Below are 14,016 nucleotides of genomic sequence, written 5' to 3'. Positions count from 1 at the left end.
AAAGAAAGTTAATTGTTTCAGCAATTAAGGTGAGAGGATATGTGGAAAATGGGTGCACTGCCTACTTGGTTAGTATGGATGCAACTGACTTATAATTAACATCCATCAATGAGGTGCCTATGGTAAAGAACTTCGTAGACGTGTTCCCTGCAGATTTACCTTGATTGCCTCCTGTACGACAGGTTGAGTTTAGTATTGAGTTGATATCGGGAATTGCACCAATTTCTAAGGCTTTGTATAGAATGACACCAGTAGAACTGAAAGAATTAAAGAAACAAATCTAAAATTTATCCAACAAGGGATTCATCCGTGCAAGTGTATCACCTTGGGGAGCACCGGTCTTTTTTGTGAAGAAGAAAGATGGGTCAATGCAATTATGTATTGATTACCGAAAGTTGAATCAGGTTACAATCAAAGATATTTAAATATCCATTTCCTAGAATTGAAGATCTATTCGATCAATTAAAGTATGCAAATATGGTTTCCAAGATATACTTAAGATCGAGATATCATCAATTACAGATTAAGGAAGAAAATATTACCAAAACAGCATTCTGCATACGCTATGGGCATTATGAGTTTTGAGTGATGCCTTTCGTACTCACAAATGCACCCGCAGCTTTCATGGATCTCATGTGTTAGTTATTTCATGATTACTTAGTTTGATTCATCATAGTATTCATTGATGACAGGCTAGTGTACTCAGAGTGTGAAACTTCACATGAGATACATCTCGAGCTAGTGTTAAAAATATTGAGGCAAAATCAACTCTATGCCAAATACTCAAGGCTAGACAAAGTAAATTTTTTGGAATATATAATCTCTAAGGAGGGTGTGTCAGTTGATCCGGCCAAAGTAGAAGCTATAAAACAATAAAATGCGCCAACCAATGTAACTAAAAGTAGGAGTTTCCTTGGTTTGACAGGTTACTACATGAAGTTCATTGAGGATTTCTCCAAAATTGCAACCCCAATGACTAAACTGCTATAAAAGAGAGTTAAATTTACATGGACAGAAGACTGTCAGAAGAGTTTTCAAATGTTGAAGGACAATTTGACAAACGCCTCAATTCTAAGTTTACCAAAAGGGATAAAAATGTTTGTGGTATATACTGATATGTTAGGAACATGTTATGGAGAAGTGCTTATGTAAGGAGACAGAGTCATAGCATATGCCTCTAGAAAACTGAAACCACATGAGAAAAACTATACAACACATGATCTAGAATTGGGGCCGTTGTATTTGCATTAAAGATATGGAGGCATTACCTCTACGATATGGAATTTGAAATATTTTTTTACCACAAATCTCTAAAGTATTTGTTGTCACAGAAATAATTGAATCTAATACAAAGGAGGTGGCTGAAATATCTTAAAGATTATGACTTTGAGATAAAGTATCATCCAGGAAAGGCTAATGTGGTAGCTGATGCACTCAGCAGAAAGGTCGCTGCTAAAGCTGATGGACTGTTAATGCGGACATGAAAATTGTGAAAGACTTTGCATAATGGCGTCTATTGCAAGATGATAATGGAAGGTGAAGTGTGTGGCGTTAATTAGACATAAGTTCCTTGAGAAAATTATTGAGAAACAAAAATAGATTCCTGAATATGGCGAAGTTGGTGCTTGAGTGTCACAAAGAAGAAACTCATTATTATGAAGATGATGATAGATCCATATGGTTTAATAGTAGATTATGGGTTCCAAATGACCTAGAATTGAAAAACAAGTTGCTAGAAGAGGCACACAAATCAAAACACACCATACATATGAGAAGCACCAAGATGTATCAAAAAACAAGGAGAAACTTTTGGTGGCTAGGAATGAAGAAAGAGATTGCTGAGTTCGTCTCATGGTGCTTGGTGTGTCAACAAGTTAAAGTGGAACATCAGAAACTGGGTAGCTTAATGCAATGAATGAAGATTCCTTAATGAAAAGGAGAAGACATAACCATAGATTTCATAGTGGGGTTACCACGTATTCAATGACAAGATGACACTATTTGGGTAGTGGTAGACTGCCAAGCTAAATCTGCACACTTCCTTCTCATAAGATTACACAATCACCTGAAAGTCTGACTAATTTATATGTTGAAGAAATTGTGAGACTTCATTGAATCCCTAAATCAATCATCTCCGACAAAGATCCAAGATTCACACCTAAGTTTGGGGGAATGTTATAGGAAGCCTTAGGAACAAAATTAAAATTAACTACAACATTTCATCTGCAAAGGGATGGGCAATCCAAGCGAACCATCCAGACTCTTGAGGATATGTTAAGAGCTTGTGTTTTGGAATGAAAAGGTGAATGTGATAAACATGTAAAATTAGTCGAATTTGCCAACAACAACAGCTACCACTTTAGCATTGGAATAGAGAATACCATCGTGTTGGACTGAGATAGAAGACAACAAGATTGAGGATCCCTTAGTAATCTAACACTACACTGACCAGGTCAACATAATTATAAAAAAACTTTTGGTTGCTTAGAGTCGACAAAAGAATTCGACAAAAGAATTATGCAGATGAACAATGAAGAGAACTTACTTTTGAAGCAGGAGACCATGTATTTGTTAAAATATCACCAACCAGAAGTGTTTTTCGAATAAAAAAGAAGGGAAAATTGAGTCCAAGTTACATTGGGACATTCAAGATTCTAGAGGAAGTTGGAGATGTTGCTTATCAAATTGCACTTTCCCTACAATATAGCCATATTCATCCAGTGTTTCATGTTTTGATGCTAAGAAAGTATGTACACGATCCCTCACATGTGATAGACTATGAAGAAAAAGAGTTGTAAGAAGATATGACAATAGAGGAAAAACCACTTTGGATCATAGACTAAAAGGAACATGTGTTACGAATGAAGACCATCCCACTAATTCTAGTGAAATGGAAGCATCATGGAATCAAATAATATACATGGGAGCCAGGAGAAGACATGAGAAAGTGTTCATGAGAAAGAGTTACCCTCAGTTGTTTCAACAAGGTATGCTCAAATTTCAAGGATAATTTTTTTCTTAGGAAGGAAGGATGTAAGGCCCAACGTTTTTTCTTTTTCTTAATTATTGCAAAAAACTTTAATATGGGTATAGGCTAATTCATTTATATATAAATGGTAGATTCAAATAATTGTTAAGTCCAGTTGAAATGGTCAAATATGTCATAAAGAGGTGCAGTTCTGGAAAAGTAAAGAGGCTAATTAATATACGCATGGCTGGAGGTAGTAACTGAAGATATTAAATGACAAATTGAGAAAGATTGAGGGCAGCTAAGAAGCCATTCTCAGAAAATTTGTAAGGAGGTATTGTTGCTCATGTATTGGCCTTATTTAGCTTTATACTGCAACAATTTAGGTTCCTATTTGCTGCAGCCATAAAGGGAAGGTCCCAACAACTAGAAATTGCAAAAGAGTGAGAAATAATTCTTGTTTTCTTGTGTCTTGAGGGTGAAGATCAAGTGCTAAGAGGGACTGGTTGAAGTGCTTGTCATCCCTGCCTTGGAAGAGCTAAGAAGCTAGGGAGCTGCCAATCGACACAAGGGGTTGTACATGGCAGAATCAGGCCCCATCGGGCCCCATCGGGCCGACCTGTACTAGTTTTTTCGGTTCTAATCGGGTCGGGTACCGGGTACCCATTGAGTATCTGGCCCGATGCCCAGCGCTATTTTTACTTTTGATATGTGCAGACTAAAGTTGAAGTCTTGATTCTTGGATATGGTTTTGTGTATTGAATGTGATGTACAAGTACCATTTTAATATGTAAGATGGACTACATATATCAAAAAAATTTTGTTACTTATTTCAGTTTTCATGTTTTTTATTAACATACTTGTTCTTGAAGAAAATGACAAAGTTGAAGTGACATTGTAGTTTCATTTGTATGTTAACTAAGAATACGTTATGTGTAGTACACTAGTTTTAGCTTCATTCTATAATCTATTAATTGTATGGCTTCTTTGTATTCCCATTATTTGAGTTGTACATAATATAAAATAATATAAAAAAAATATTACAAGTTTCTACTAACCTAAGAGCCCCATTAGTAAAATGGACCATTACTAATGTGTCAAACACTTATATTGTACTCAACAAGATCTAACCGTCCTAATTAGTAAAATAATAAACTAAACAACCTAGTATATAGACAAAAGAATACGTAATAAAACAATGAACTAGCAATCCTAAATATCATGCAAAAGAAAATAGAAGTATTAAAGTGAAAAGTTCAATAAGCATTGTTCCCTACTAAATGAATGCAGAAGTGGTTGGTAAAAAGTTAAATGTTTCACCCACCATGTTAGAGAATATGGCCATCATGCATCTCCACAACATCACCAGACACTGCATGGACCACATGGCATCCTTTGAAAGGCAAAACTGCCTGAGGGACATATTTATGTTGTATCTCTTGATTATCATGGTTGACCATTACTTTATCGTATCCAAAGTATCAAACTAACAAGCAAAATCAGTCTCCTGAGGAAATCTGTAGTAATCTAAGGCAAACATAAATAAGACAGATAAGTCACCTAAGTTTGCAAGGTCTCCTGTTTGATCTATTTCAACAGAGAATGTACTACAATCAAAGGAAAGCTAAAGCCAAATCCTTATGAATAACATAAATCAAAACAACCATATCCCCTGGTTTCGATAAAAAATGTAGGCTATTTAAACAAATGCAGAGTTCTACATATAAAATATTAACTCTAGGATATAGGACAGGAAAGACAAAAATAAACCAGATAATACTCACAAAATCTTGGACTAAAAAGGTTTTAAATCTAGAACAGACAAGCTTGACTCGACCTACTGTGAAGAGAGAGGGAGGAGAAGAAGACCAACCTCAAGGGAAGATTTGACGAGCAAATTAAGCTAAACCAGTCTTATAAGGCCTCGAGAGCATATCCAAAATGTCCTGATCACGTGGTCCTGGTGTCTTCAAAATGCAGGGAACCTTCAGAAACAGATCAACAGGGTTGGGGATGAATGGAAAAGAAAAGATTAATCGACCACTGAAGAATAAGCGTAGATGGCACACAAACGTGAAGAAAGCAAAAAAATAAAATGAGAAAGGGGGCCACTAAGTGCGTTAGGCTGTTCTCCCTAAAGCATAATGAAGAAGAAAAAATAGTAGAAGAAGAAGGAGACATAGAGGGCATTGCGTCCCTATAGTAGAAAAAATAGCTAGACTTTCCATTTTAGTTGCCCCCAATCAAAAGACTAAAAGAAGCGTGGGGATCTTACTAGATGCTCAAAACAGCTCTACGTATTCCAACTGTTTCAAAATTTGTACCTCGAGGCCTGTGCATTTGGAGGCATTGGACAAATTTTACCTGAGTTTCAATATTTTTCTTGTTCGAATGGATCTAGATCCTGATCATCCTTCGTATTTGCTCCAAACAGAAAGCCAGTTTTGAAGAAAATCGATTCAAAATTTGTACGCCATAGGATAGAGATAAAACAAAACTGCCTGTAAATCCTTCAGTTTAACCCCTAAAGTGGTGAAGTTCAAATTAAAGCTCCTTAGCACCTAAAACAACCTAAACTTGGGGTTTTAACTGAAAATTTGCAGATAAAGGCATGAATGTAAAGTCTAAAATGCAACGACTTGCATCCTTATCTCCCGTTTGACAAACAGTTCTGGATTTCCCTAATATTCGAGAGAAGCGATTCGGCTCACAAGATGTGGATTTCTAGGGGGAACTCTTCTTGGGATAAGATTGTGGGCAGCCATCAGGAACAGCCGCATGTTGGGGTGGAAGCAGAGATTTTTCTGGATTTCTCAATAAAAAAGTTTAAATTGAGATGGTTTCATTACTACTATATGTATAATGGCCTCTCGATCGATCATGGGCTTGGCAAAACCTTGTGCCACATTGATTTGCTTCCATCAAATTGCGGTTTCCTCCTTGGTCTCCACCACAATAGCAACAGCAACCGTCGCTTCCATAGCTACAAGGTTTGCCCCTTTCTTTGTAATTATAGGCCATGACAAGCCTCCTTCCGAGGAGCCTTCATCTTCCAAACCGGGACATTCAAAAGAAGTCAATTGCTTGTCCAAGGAGGCTGCCGGATTTTAATTCAAAACATGTAAATAATAAAATTGGAATATCTTTTCATAGGTACAAAAATATGGACACGTCCGGCCTAGAAGTTGAAAAGAATATGAATTAAGTCTTTTGCTTCCGCCGCCTATGTGGTTGTAATGTTTTCGCAAGCTATAAATCGATTCTGAGGTCACTCTTTATTGAAGGCGGCCTCTGGAGTTTATGCTTAGAAATGCGAATGCACACGGATCATTTGAAACTGGATATCTCCTCGTTTCGGTGTATGCGTGTGCTTTGTTTGCATTTGTGTCTCTGAATTCTTTTGAGTTCTAAGCGAGTTACAGTTATTATCATGATGCCGCTCTAAAATTTTAGTTTGCCGAATTCGCATTTAAAGATCTCTCATGCCAAAGAGTACTAGTTCGAGTGCGCAGTTTGCTGTCCAGTTTGTCTCGGTGATGATGAATGGTCGTGCTGTGCAATTGGTCCACGCCGCGTCTGCAATGTTGCAATATTCCAATGGTGTACATTGGCGATCTGGAAATGGAAAAGAGGAAAGATATCTTTAGGAAATATAACACTAAAAGCACCGAAGAACTTATAGAGGAACAAATTTCCGTATTAGATCTATGTTCTGTTCTGTTTTACTATTTCCTCAAGAATCACCCCTCCACACACTTGCCTCTCCAAGGAAAGCCCTATTATACATTGTTCTTTAAGCCAGACGAGAATGATAATGAATTTCTTTACAGGCAACATGATAGATCCCCCTTCTTTGCAGAAAGCCTGCCTGGTGCTGTACAGAAGAAGCACAGACTCACAAAGTATGAAATCGTTCTATTCTTTTCTTGATGGGGTTTCAGAAAATGACTCCCTGCGCTTCTTTGGGACCGCTTCTGGGTTGCCTTTCCTCATCATAGCAACAAATTCATCATAGTTGATCCTTCCATCCTGTTCACAAGAAGAAGCAGTTAAACTTCTCTTCTTGCATGTGTGCTTAGTGGAAGACTGGTGACCAAGATTTTTTTTTTTCTTGTTCTTTTGAAATGGGAAAGAAAATTTTTGATTTCGTTAGCAAGGTTTGGAGATGAGCTATAGATTATTGAGCTCAAAGGTAAAAAAAAACCTTCGCCTTTGCAACATCATGAGAGACTTGTTTTGTTTTGAAAGTGTTTGGGAAAAAGGGCAATTAGAGTCCGCAGTTCCTTGAAATATTCCAGATGAACAAATGGAAAGGCGGTCAGCAATATCCAGCGTCTCGTTTTGGTTTTCCGCAAAATGTTCCTTGACTTTTAAAAGGTTCTGCTGAAAGTTCCTGTCAAGGTTTTTGTGGAAGATCATGTTTATGTGATAGTCTTGGAAAGAGGTCCTTTCTTAGAGCTTCCTCAAAGTAAACACAGTTAAACAGCCATTATGGTTATATGAGCATGTAAGATTACAGTTATACGCTTCAGCCTTAGAGCAATGTTATTCTTTTGTTGAGGGGGGTCTCCTTTTCTAGTCTATTGATGTAACAGCTGCTAAGAGAAAGAAAAGGAATCATTCGCAAAAGACAAGGATGAAATAATTCTGCAAAACGGCAATAGGTCAAAATTTTTTTAAAACTTGTTGTATTTCTTGCTGTGTATGCGTAATGTGTGTGCATGTACACATGCATGCATGTGCGTCTGCATCCCATTTTAAAATTTAGTTGCCTTTTTAATAGAAATGGAAACTAATAGGAAAAGGAGGAAAACAATAGTAGCCTGCTTCAGTGCGTTGGTTTTTTTGCTTACATTGTCAGCATCTACTTCTGCTATGATGTCCTTGATATCTCTCCCGTCGTGCATGCCATACTCTCTCAACGCTTGCTCCAACTCTTCTGTGGTGATATATCTGACATGAAAGAAGATCCAGGATGAGTATATCTAAAATCTAGTAAAATTCTACATACCCACTTTCCTTATAGTAATAGCTTTAGTGTTCGTTATCTACATACCCACTGTTATCCTTATCGAAGTACTGGAATGCCGTATATAAGTGATCTTCCTTGTCCATTCTGTTCAAGTGCATCGTTGCTGTGATGAATTCATCATAGTCGATTGTTCCATTGCCATCAGAATCAGCCTGCAAATAAATTTAATAGTTTCACTAAGTGGTTGCATTAGCGATTGAATTGCAAGTACATGTTAACTGGTGGCATCCAAGCAAGTTTGCTCCTTAGACATGCATGAGGCAGTAGGTTTCAATTTGCAAATGCAAATTTGTTGCTCAGGCGTAACACTGAATATCGGTACCACAAAAACAATGTCTAGATTACACCTCGTCTATGCTGCACTTGCCACCATGTGACAGCTCAAAGAAGAGTGCAGGACTAGCATAACGTACCAACATCTCAGGGAATGAAGGGAACGTTGTTGACTTTGCAAAAGACTTACCGCTTCCAATAACTGTTTGACTTCCATTTCAGAAAGCTTTGTTCCTTGTTTTGCTAGTCCTTGCTTCAGTTCTTCAAAGGTGATGGTTCCACTGTTATCAGTATCCATGCTTTTGAACATTTCTTTCAATCCCATTATCTCTTCTTCTGATAAGCAACCAGCTATCACCTAAGCTCAGAATGTATGTAAACATTCATCAGAATACAGAAACTAAATGTGCAATTTCTGTGGAGGCAATTATAGAATTTCTATACACTTTAATTTGAAAATTTCAGTGCAAAGTTTTTTATTGTAACGTTATGTATAAGGCTTAAAGTGCATATTCTAGCAAGAAATTAGTATTTGCCATGACTATTCGTTGACTTATTTAAGAGTTAAAACTGACATTTTGTTTCATAATTAAGTTCGTCAGCTATTATCGTTGGAGAGCAGGTCAACCTGTTTCTTTTTCAGTTTCCAACACTTGAAAGTTCGTGCTATTGAAGTTGTGAGTCATTTTCAGATAGAGACCACATTGTACATTCTTGTGAGACGCCATTGCCATGTGACTAGTATTTGAGGAACACTGAACCTGAGTGTCAAGATTGTACTTCTGACCAAGATTAATTTCTACTTCCCACTATGTCTACACGCATATTGCATTCAGCAACTCGTTGGTATTACCGTTTGAAAATTTAGGAAAAGCCTACTTCTCGAAGTTCAAAAAAATAAAGGGAAATAAAAAAAAGATGGAAGAAAAATACTTTGTTTTTAGCATTTTCTTGCAGAAATCAAAGAAACAGTGAGGAAAAAAGCTTTTAAATTATAAAGAAACACAAAACAAAAAAGAAAAATGTGTAGAAGTTCTGTTCCAAAAAATTGCAATTACGCAAGGGTATTATCATGATATACAATTTCTGGTGATACTTTCCCATCGTGATGTGGAGGTTATGGTGGCACAGAAATGAGGTAGGTCATGGGAGAGCTACTGTTATGACTTATGACTGAGGAATACATCTTCCCAGCAGTATGGAGAACAGCAATGGAGTCGTTTGGGAGTTTGGAGTTGGAAGAGGAGGAGAGAAAGGCCTTGTCGATATGGAAGCTGACCGGAGTTATTTGTGCTGGCTCACAGACGAGATTCAATGAGACTATTAATGTTTCAATGAGACTATTAATGTATCACAGGTAGTGCTCTGCAAGAAGGGCAGTAGAACCATGGTGATGGGACTGTGGAGGACGGGGGATAGGGTAATCTACGAGTTCAGTGATATAGAAGCTTGTGCAGGAGATGAGGCAGAAATGCAGCTCCTTCATGGCTGGCTAGGCTCTATAGAGAGGGTTGAGGGCCCTTTAGGTGTCATCTCCAACAATGAGGAGTGGAGGCGCAGAATAAAAGGTATGCTAGAAGGGAGGAGACAGATAGATGAGAGATTGGTTCATATCAAAGGTCTCAGCCACTGTGAAGAGGTTCTTTACGACTTGCCCACGCTTGAAGTGGGTGAGTATCTGCGTAGATTTGGGAAAGGGATGGGCGTGACGGTGGTGGATAAGGAGGTTTCTTCCTTAGCCAGCTATTCTGCTGTGCTTGCTGTTCTGTTTTTTGGAGCTAATTCTCTCGTTGTGAGGCTCTCGGTCTTGTTTTGGGGCAGCTTGCTCATGCTCGCCAGCATGTTTTTTGTTTTTTTGTTCCGTGATTAATACTCAGCATTGTTGTACATCTTTCTCCCTGTACATATCATTGTTCTTTGAAATTAGAAGGGAGTCTATCTCCCAGCAGCCGTTCATTGGCAATTTCTGGTCATACTTTAGCATAGCGTCATTTTTTGCTAACATGCCAAAACTATTGGGGATGTTTTTAAAATTTCATGGAAATTGATGAGTTTGGTCCATACCAATTCTTGAATCTAACGGAAAAGATATGAGAAGCTTTACCCTGAGAGCAACTTTCTTGAACTTGTTCATTGCTCTGAATTGCTTGAGTCTGTTGAAGACCGCATTATCCAGTGGTATGTCTGGTGCTTCTCCGTCATCTTTTATCCATGGATGATCTGTAAATTTGTGAATTCTTTAGTTCACTTTTGAGAAACTCATATTTGCACTTAAATAGTTTGAATGTGAGAAAGGTTGGCTCAGTCCTCACGTGAGCGGTGAATTGTGGGATACTTACTGAGAACTTGGAATGCTGTCAGTCTCTGCTTGGGGTCAGCATTAAGCATCTTTCTGACTAGGTCTTTTGCGCCAGCTGATATTGATGGCCATGGATCGCTTGTGAAATCAATGTGGCCTCGTAAAATTGCATTGAAAATTCCATGCTCTGATTCTGCATGTGCATGCACAACATCATATCTTCTTCTCAGCATGTTTCCATCCTAGACAAGACAAGCACAAAGATACACAACCAGGCACTTGCATCTACCTGCTATGTTACAAACACACAACATACTAAGAGTCTTCGACTCACTATTGCGGAGAGGCATATCGGTGTTAAGTTTCTTGGTCCACTTTCACAAGGACAATTTTTTTTCTTTTCCAATTTTTTCAGGATTCTCAGGAAACATGAAAATAAAACTGTTGCATGGATGCATGCATATGTGTATGCAAAGTTCCATATGTTTATGTTTAAGTTGAGGTGAACAATTTGTATTGTGGATATTTGTATGAACCGTGGAATGTGATACATTTCACAAACTGCTGCAAACGCATGTTTGAGCAGTTACTGTAGTTTGTAAAGAAAATTTACCAGCCCAGAAGGGGGGAACACCACTGAGAAGTATGTACAACATTACTCCAATGCTCCAAATGTCAACTTCAGGTCCATATCTCCTCCTCAAGACCTCCGGCGCAATGTAGTATGCACTGCCAACAATGTCCTTCAGCACTTCCCCTGTTTAACAGAATTCCCTGAGTAATACCTGTCGGTTCTTTTTTTTATTTATTTTCTTCAGGAAGGATTAAATACCTGGCTTGAAGAAAACAGAGAGGCCAAAGTCTGTGACCTTAAGGGGTGCATCTTCATCTTTGCTGAGCAGCAAGAAGTTTTCCGGCTTGAGGTCACGATGAACAACCCCCATGGAATGGCACGTGTGAACCGTCTGGACGATGGTGCGCAGAAGCGCAGCGGCAGCCCGCTCTGTGTAGTATCCTTTTGCAATAATCCTGTCGAAGAGCTCTCCCCCAGCGCAAAGTTCCAGTATCAGGTGAACAGAATGCTTATCTTCATAGGCACCTTTGAGCTCAACAATGTTTGGCTGCCCTGTGAGATGGTGCATTATCTGTACCTCACGGCGGACATCCTCAACATCCTCCTTGTTGGTGAGTTTCCTCTTTGCAATTGTTTTGCAGGCAAACTGTTCGCCTGTAACCTTATGGGTGCAGAGATGGGTTACCCCAAATTGACCGCGACCAAGTTCCTTCCCAATCGTGTAGGTGATACGTACATCTTCCATGGGGCGGCCGAGAACAGGGCCAAGCGGTGCTGGTTTTGCAGGTGGCCTTCCCGTACTCTGAGTCGGGTTGGCTGGAGGAGAGTGGTTGGATGGAGCAGATGGCTCCTGGGTAGGAGGAGAACCAGTTGCAGCCATGGCCGCAGGGTTGGACATGGCTGCAGGATTGGACATGGCGGCAGGATTGGCATTCTGGTCTGGCTTAGTGGGTTTCTCTTCCTTGCTTCCATGGGAACAGCAGTTACCCATGGTGAGGAAGGGGTGAGGGAGGGAGCAAGGAAATTTTTTGTGCAGATTTTGGGGTGAAAAAAGGGCGGTAAAATCTAAGGCATGTATAAGAGAAGGTAGAGGATAGGAGAGAGCGAAGGAGTTTGACAGAGTGTAATTGGCAGGAATAACAGAAGGGGAGGAAGGAGAAGAATTGGTTGGAGCATTTTGAGGGGAAAAGCAGGAGTAGCAAAAGTCGTTAATGGGTGGTGAAAAAGAGGCAAGGAGGAAGTGTAGGTTGGCTTTTCCCAGTTTATGCCTGTAACTAACGGCTAGTTTTTTCGTGCGCCCAACCGCTGGGCGCTGGTGAACTAATCCATTGATATATGACCAAAACAGCCTCGGTCTCCTTCCTACATGCACAGATGCACCCTTTGATGGTTATGTTTGCAATAGAAAGATGTAGTCACTTGTTTTGAAATCTCACGAAAGCCATCCATCACCTAATTTTTGTTAGATTCACAGATAAACATTTTCAAACATACCCAACCTGTTGTTTCATGGGAAAAGTGATGGCCAGTTGATCAAAAGCTTAATACATTTTAAAGAAAGAACAAGAAACAGGAAATCAAACTAGATATTCGATCCCAAACAGATCTCCGAAACCAAAACATATCTAATTCAGGAGTTCACAGACGATCTGAATACTGGTTGGCATACCAAGTAATAAATATATGGCCGCCTTCCTTGTAAAGGACATCAGGTTGTGTTGATTTAACCTGTTATATCTTTAGGTCCGTTTCTGAGTGCTTGATGTCTAAAAATGTAAAGGAAGAAAGCTTCTTGAAACCGATGAACCTTACAAAGCTGGTTTACCCAGGTAAGCACAATAGAACATCACTTTGCAGGTGGGCACTTATGTTTTGGACATCAAGGAGTTCTGAACGTATACTTGAGATACGCCAGAAAGGTGCACTTCTTTCTTATATGGTCAATTTCTCTAGTATTAAGAGTTTACTGTAGCGTATTATTGCCCACACGAATTTATTTAAATGAATGGGGAACCCATTAAGAAAATTTCGTTTACCTAAACCGATCGATACATTTCAAATGTTCACAAAACTCCAATATGTGCACGTTGATGTCAACATTTTCTAAAAAGCCCAACAGGCTTAATTACAGTTGTAGGGATAACGCCCCAAGTTAAGCAAACTATCTTGCCAGCACCTCATTGGATCTGGGCATATTTTAACTTTAAGCGAGACCCTTGAGAAATGCTTGCTTTCTCCCTAACACGGACATCTACCACATTCTCTTGCCTGGCCGCAAGCGTTCATTCGCGTCACTGTGAACCGATCCAGACTCACGTATATGCTGGCTCCTAATCGAATCGCGTGTGGTTGATTCTGATTTGGATCCACAGTCAAGCTTATTAACTGCTATTTGGTCTTTAATTTAGTTTGGATTTAGACTTGGACGTGATATGCAAGCCACCACTTTTGCCTCTAGAAGTGCATGATATGATAAGATAGGAAATGAAGACCTACGGAATCCAGGCTATGCTTGTCTTAAAATTAGTAAATTTAAATAAAGACCATCAACAACTGGGGGTGTAGCTCATATGGTAGAGCGCTCGCTTCGCATGCGAGAGGCACGGGGTTCGATTCCCCGCACCTCCACCAACTGTTTTAATAGATTCATTGTTACAACGTTTTTCTTCTTTGTAATAATCTTGCACGAAAAAGTGGATACACGTCGAATATGAGGCGCGAGTTTTGTCATATAATCGTGTTCTGACAGCACGAGATCTCCATCTTCTTGTCTACCATAATCCTTCTTAGGATATCAGTAATCCTTTTTATTTTTATTTTATTTTTTTACCAAATCAGCCAAAAAGTAAATGAACAAGAAAAACTATGTG

At 39.0% G+C, this 14,016-nt stretch overlaps 1 protein-coding gene and 1 non-coding gene across 2 annotated transcripts; one reads left to right on the top strand and one right to left on the bottom strand.

The window, feature by feature from the left end:
• Positions 1 to 5,625: 5,625 nt before the first annotated feature.
• Positions 5,626 to 12,377, bottom strand: LOC116260479 (calcium-dependent protein kinase 17-like). The gene is made up of 8 exons (XM_031638859.2): positions 11,405 to 12,377; positions 11,186 to 11,329; positions 10,613 to 10,765; positions 10,378 to 10,493; positions 8,464 to 8,631; positions 8,025 to 8,152; positions 7,822 to 7,921; positions 5,626 to 6,997 (listed from the first exon to the last, which is right to left on the bottom strand). The coding sequence occupies exons 1-8, from the start codon at positions 12,135 to 12,137 to the stop codon at positions 6,884 to 6,886; spliced, it is 1,656 nt and encodes a 551-aa protein (XP_031494719.1). The 5' UTR covers positions 12,138 to 12,377; the 3' UTR covers positions 5,626 to 6,883.
• Positions 12,378 to 13,701: 1,324 nt separating this feature from the next.
• On the top strand, positions 13,702 to 13,774 carry TRNAA-CGC (transfer RNA alanine (anticodon CGC)). The gene has a single exon. It is a non-coding gene; the product is annotated as a tRNA-Ala (tRNA).
• The last annotated feature ends 242 nt before the right edge of the window (positions 13,775 to 14,016 follow it).

The sequence above is a fragment of the Nymphaea colorata genome, chromosome 9 (assembly GCF_008831285.2).
Source record: "Nymphaea colorata isolate Beijing-Zhang1983 chromosome 9, ASM883128v2, whole genome shotgun sequence".
NCBI classification, from domain to species: Eukaryota; Viridiplantae; Streptophyta; class Magnoliopsida; order Nymphaeales; family Nymphaeaceae; genus Nymphaea; species Nymphaea colorata.
Note: the sequence above shows the minus strand (reverse complement) of the source record. Positions and strands in the feature narration are given on the sequence as shown.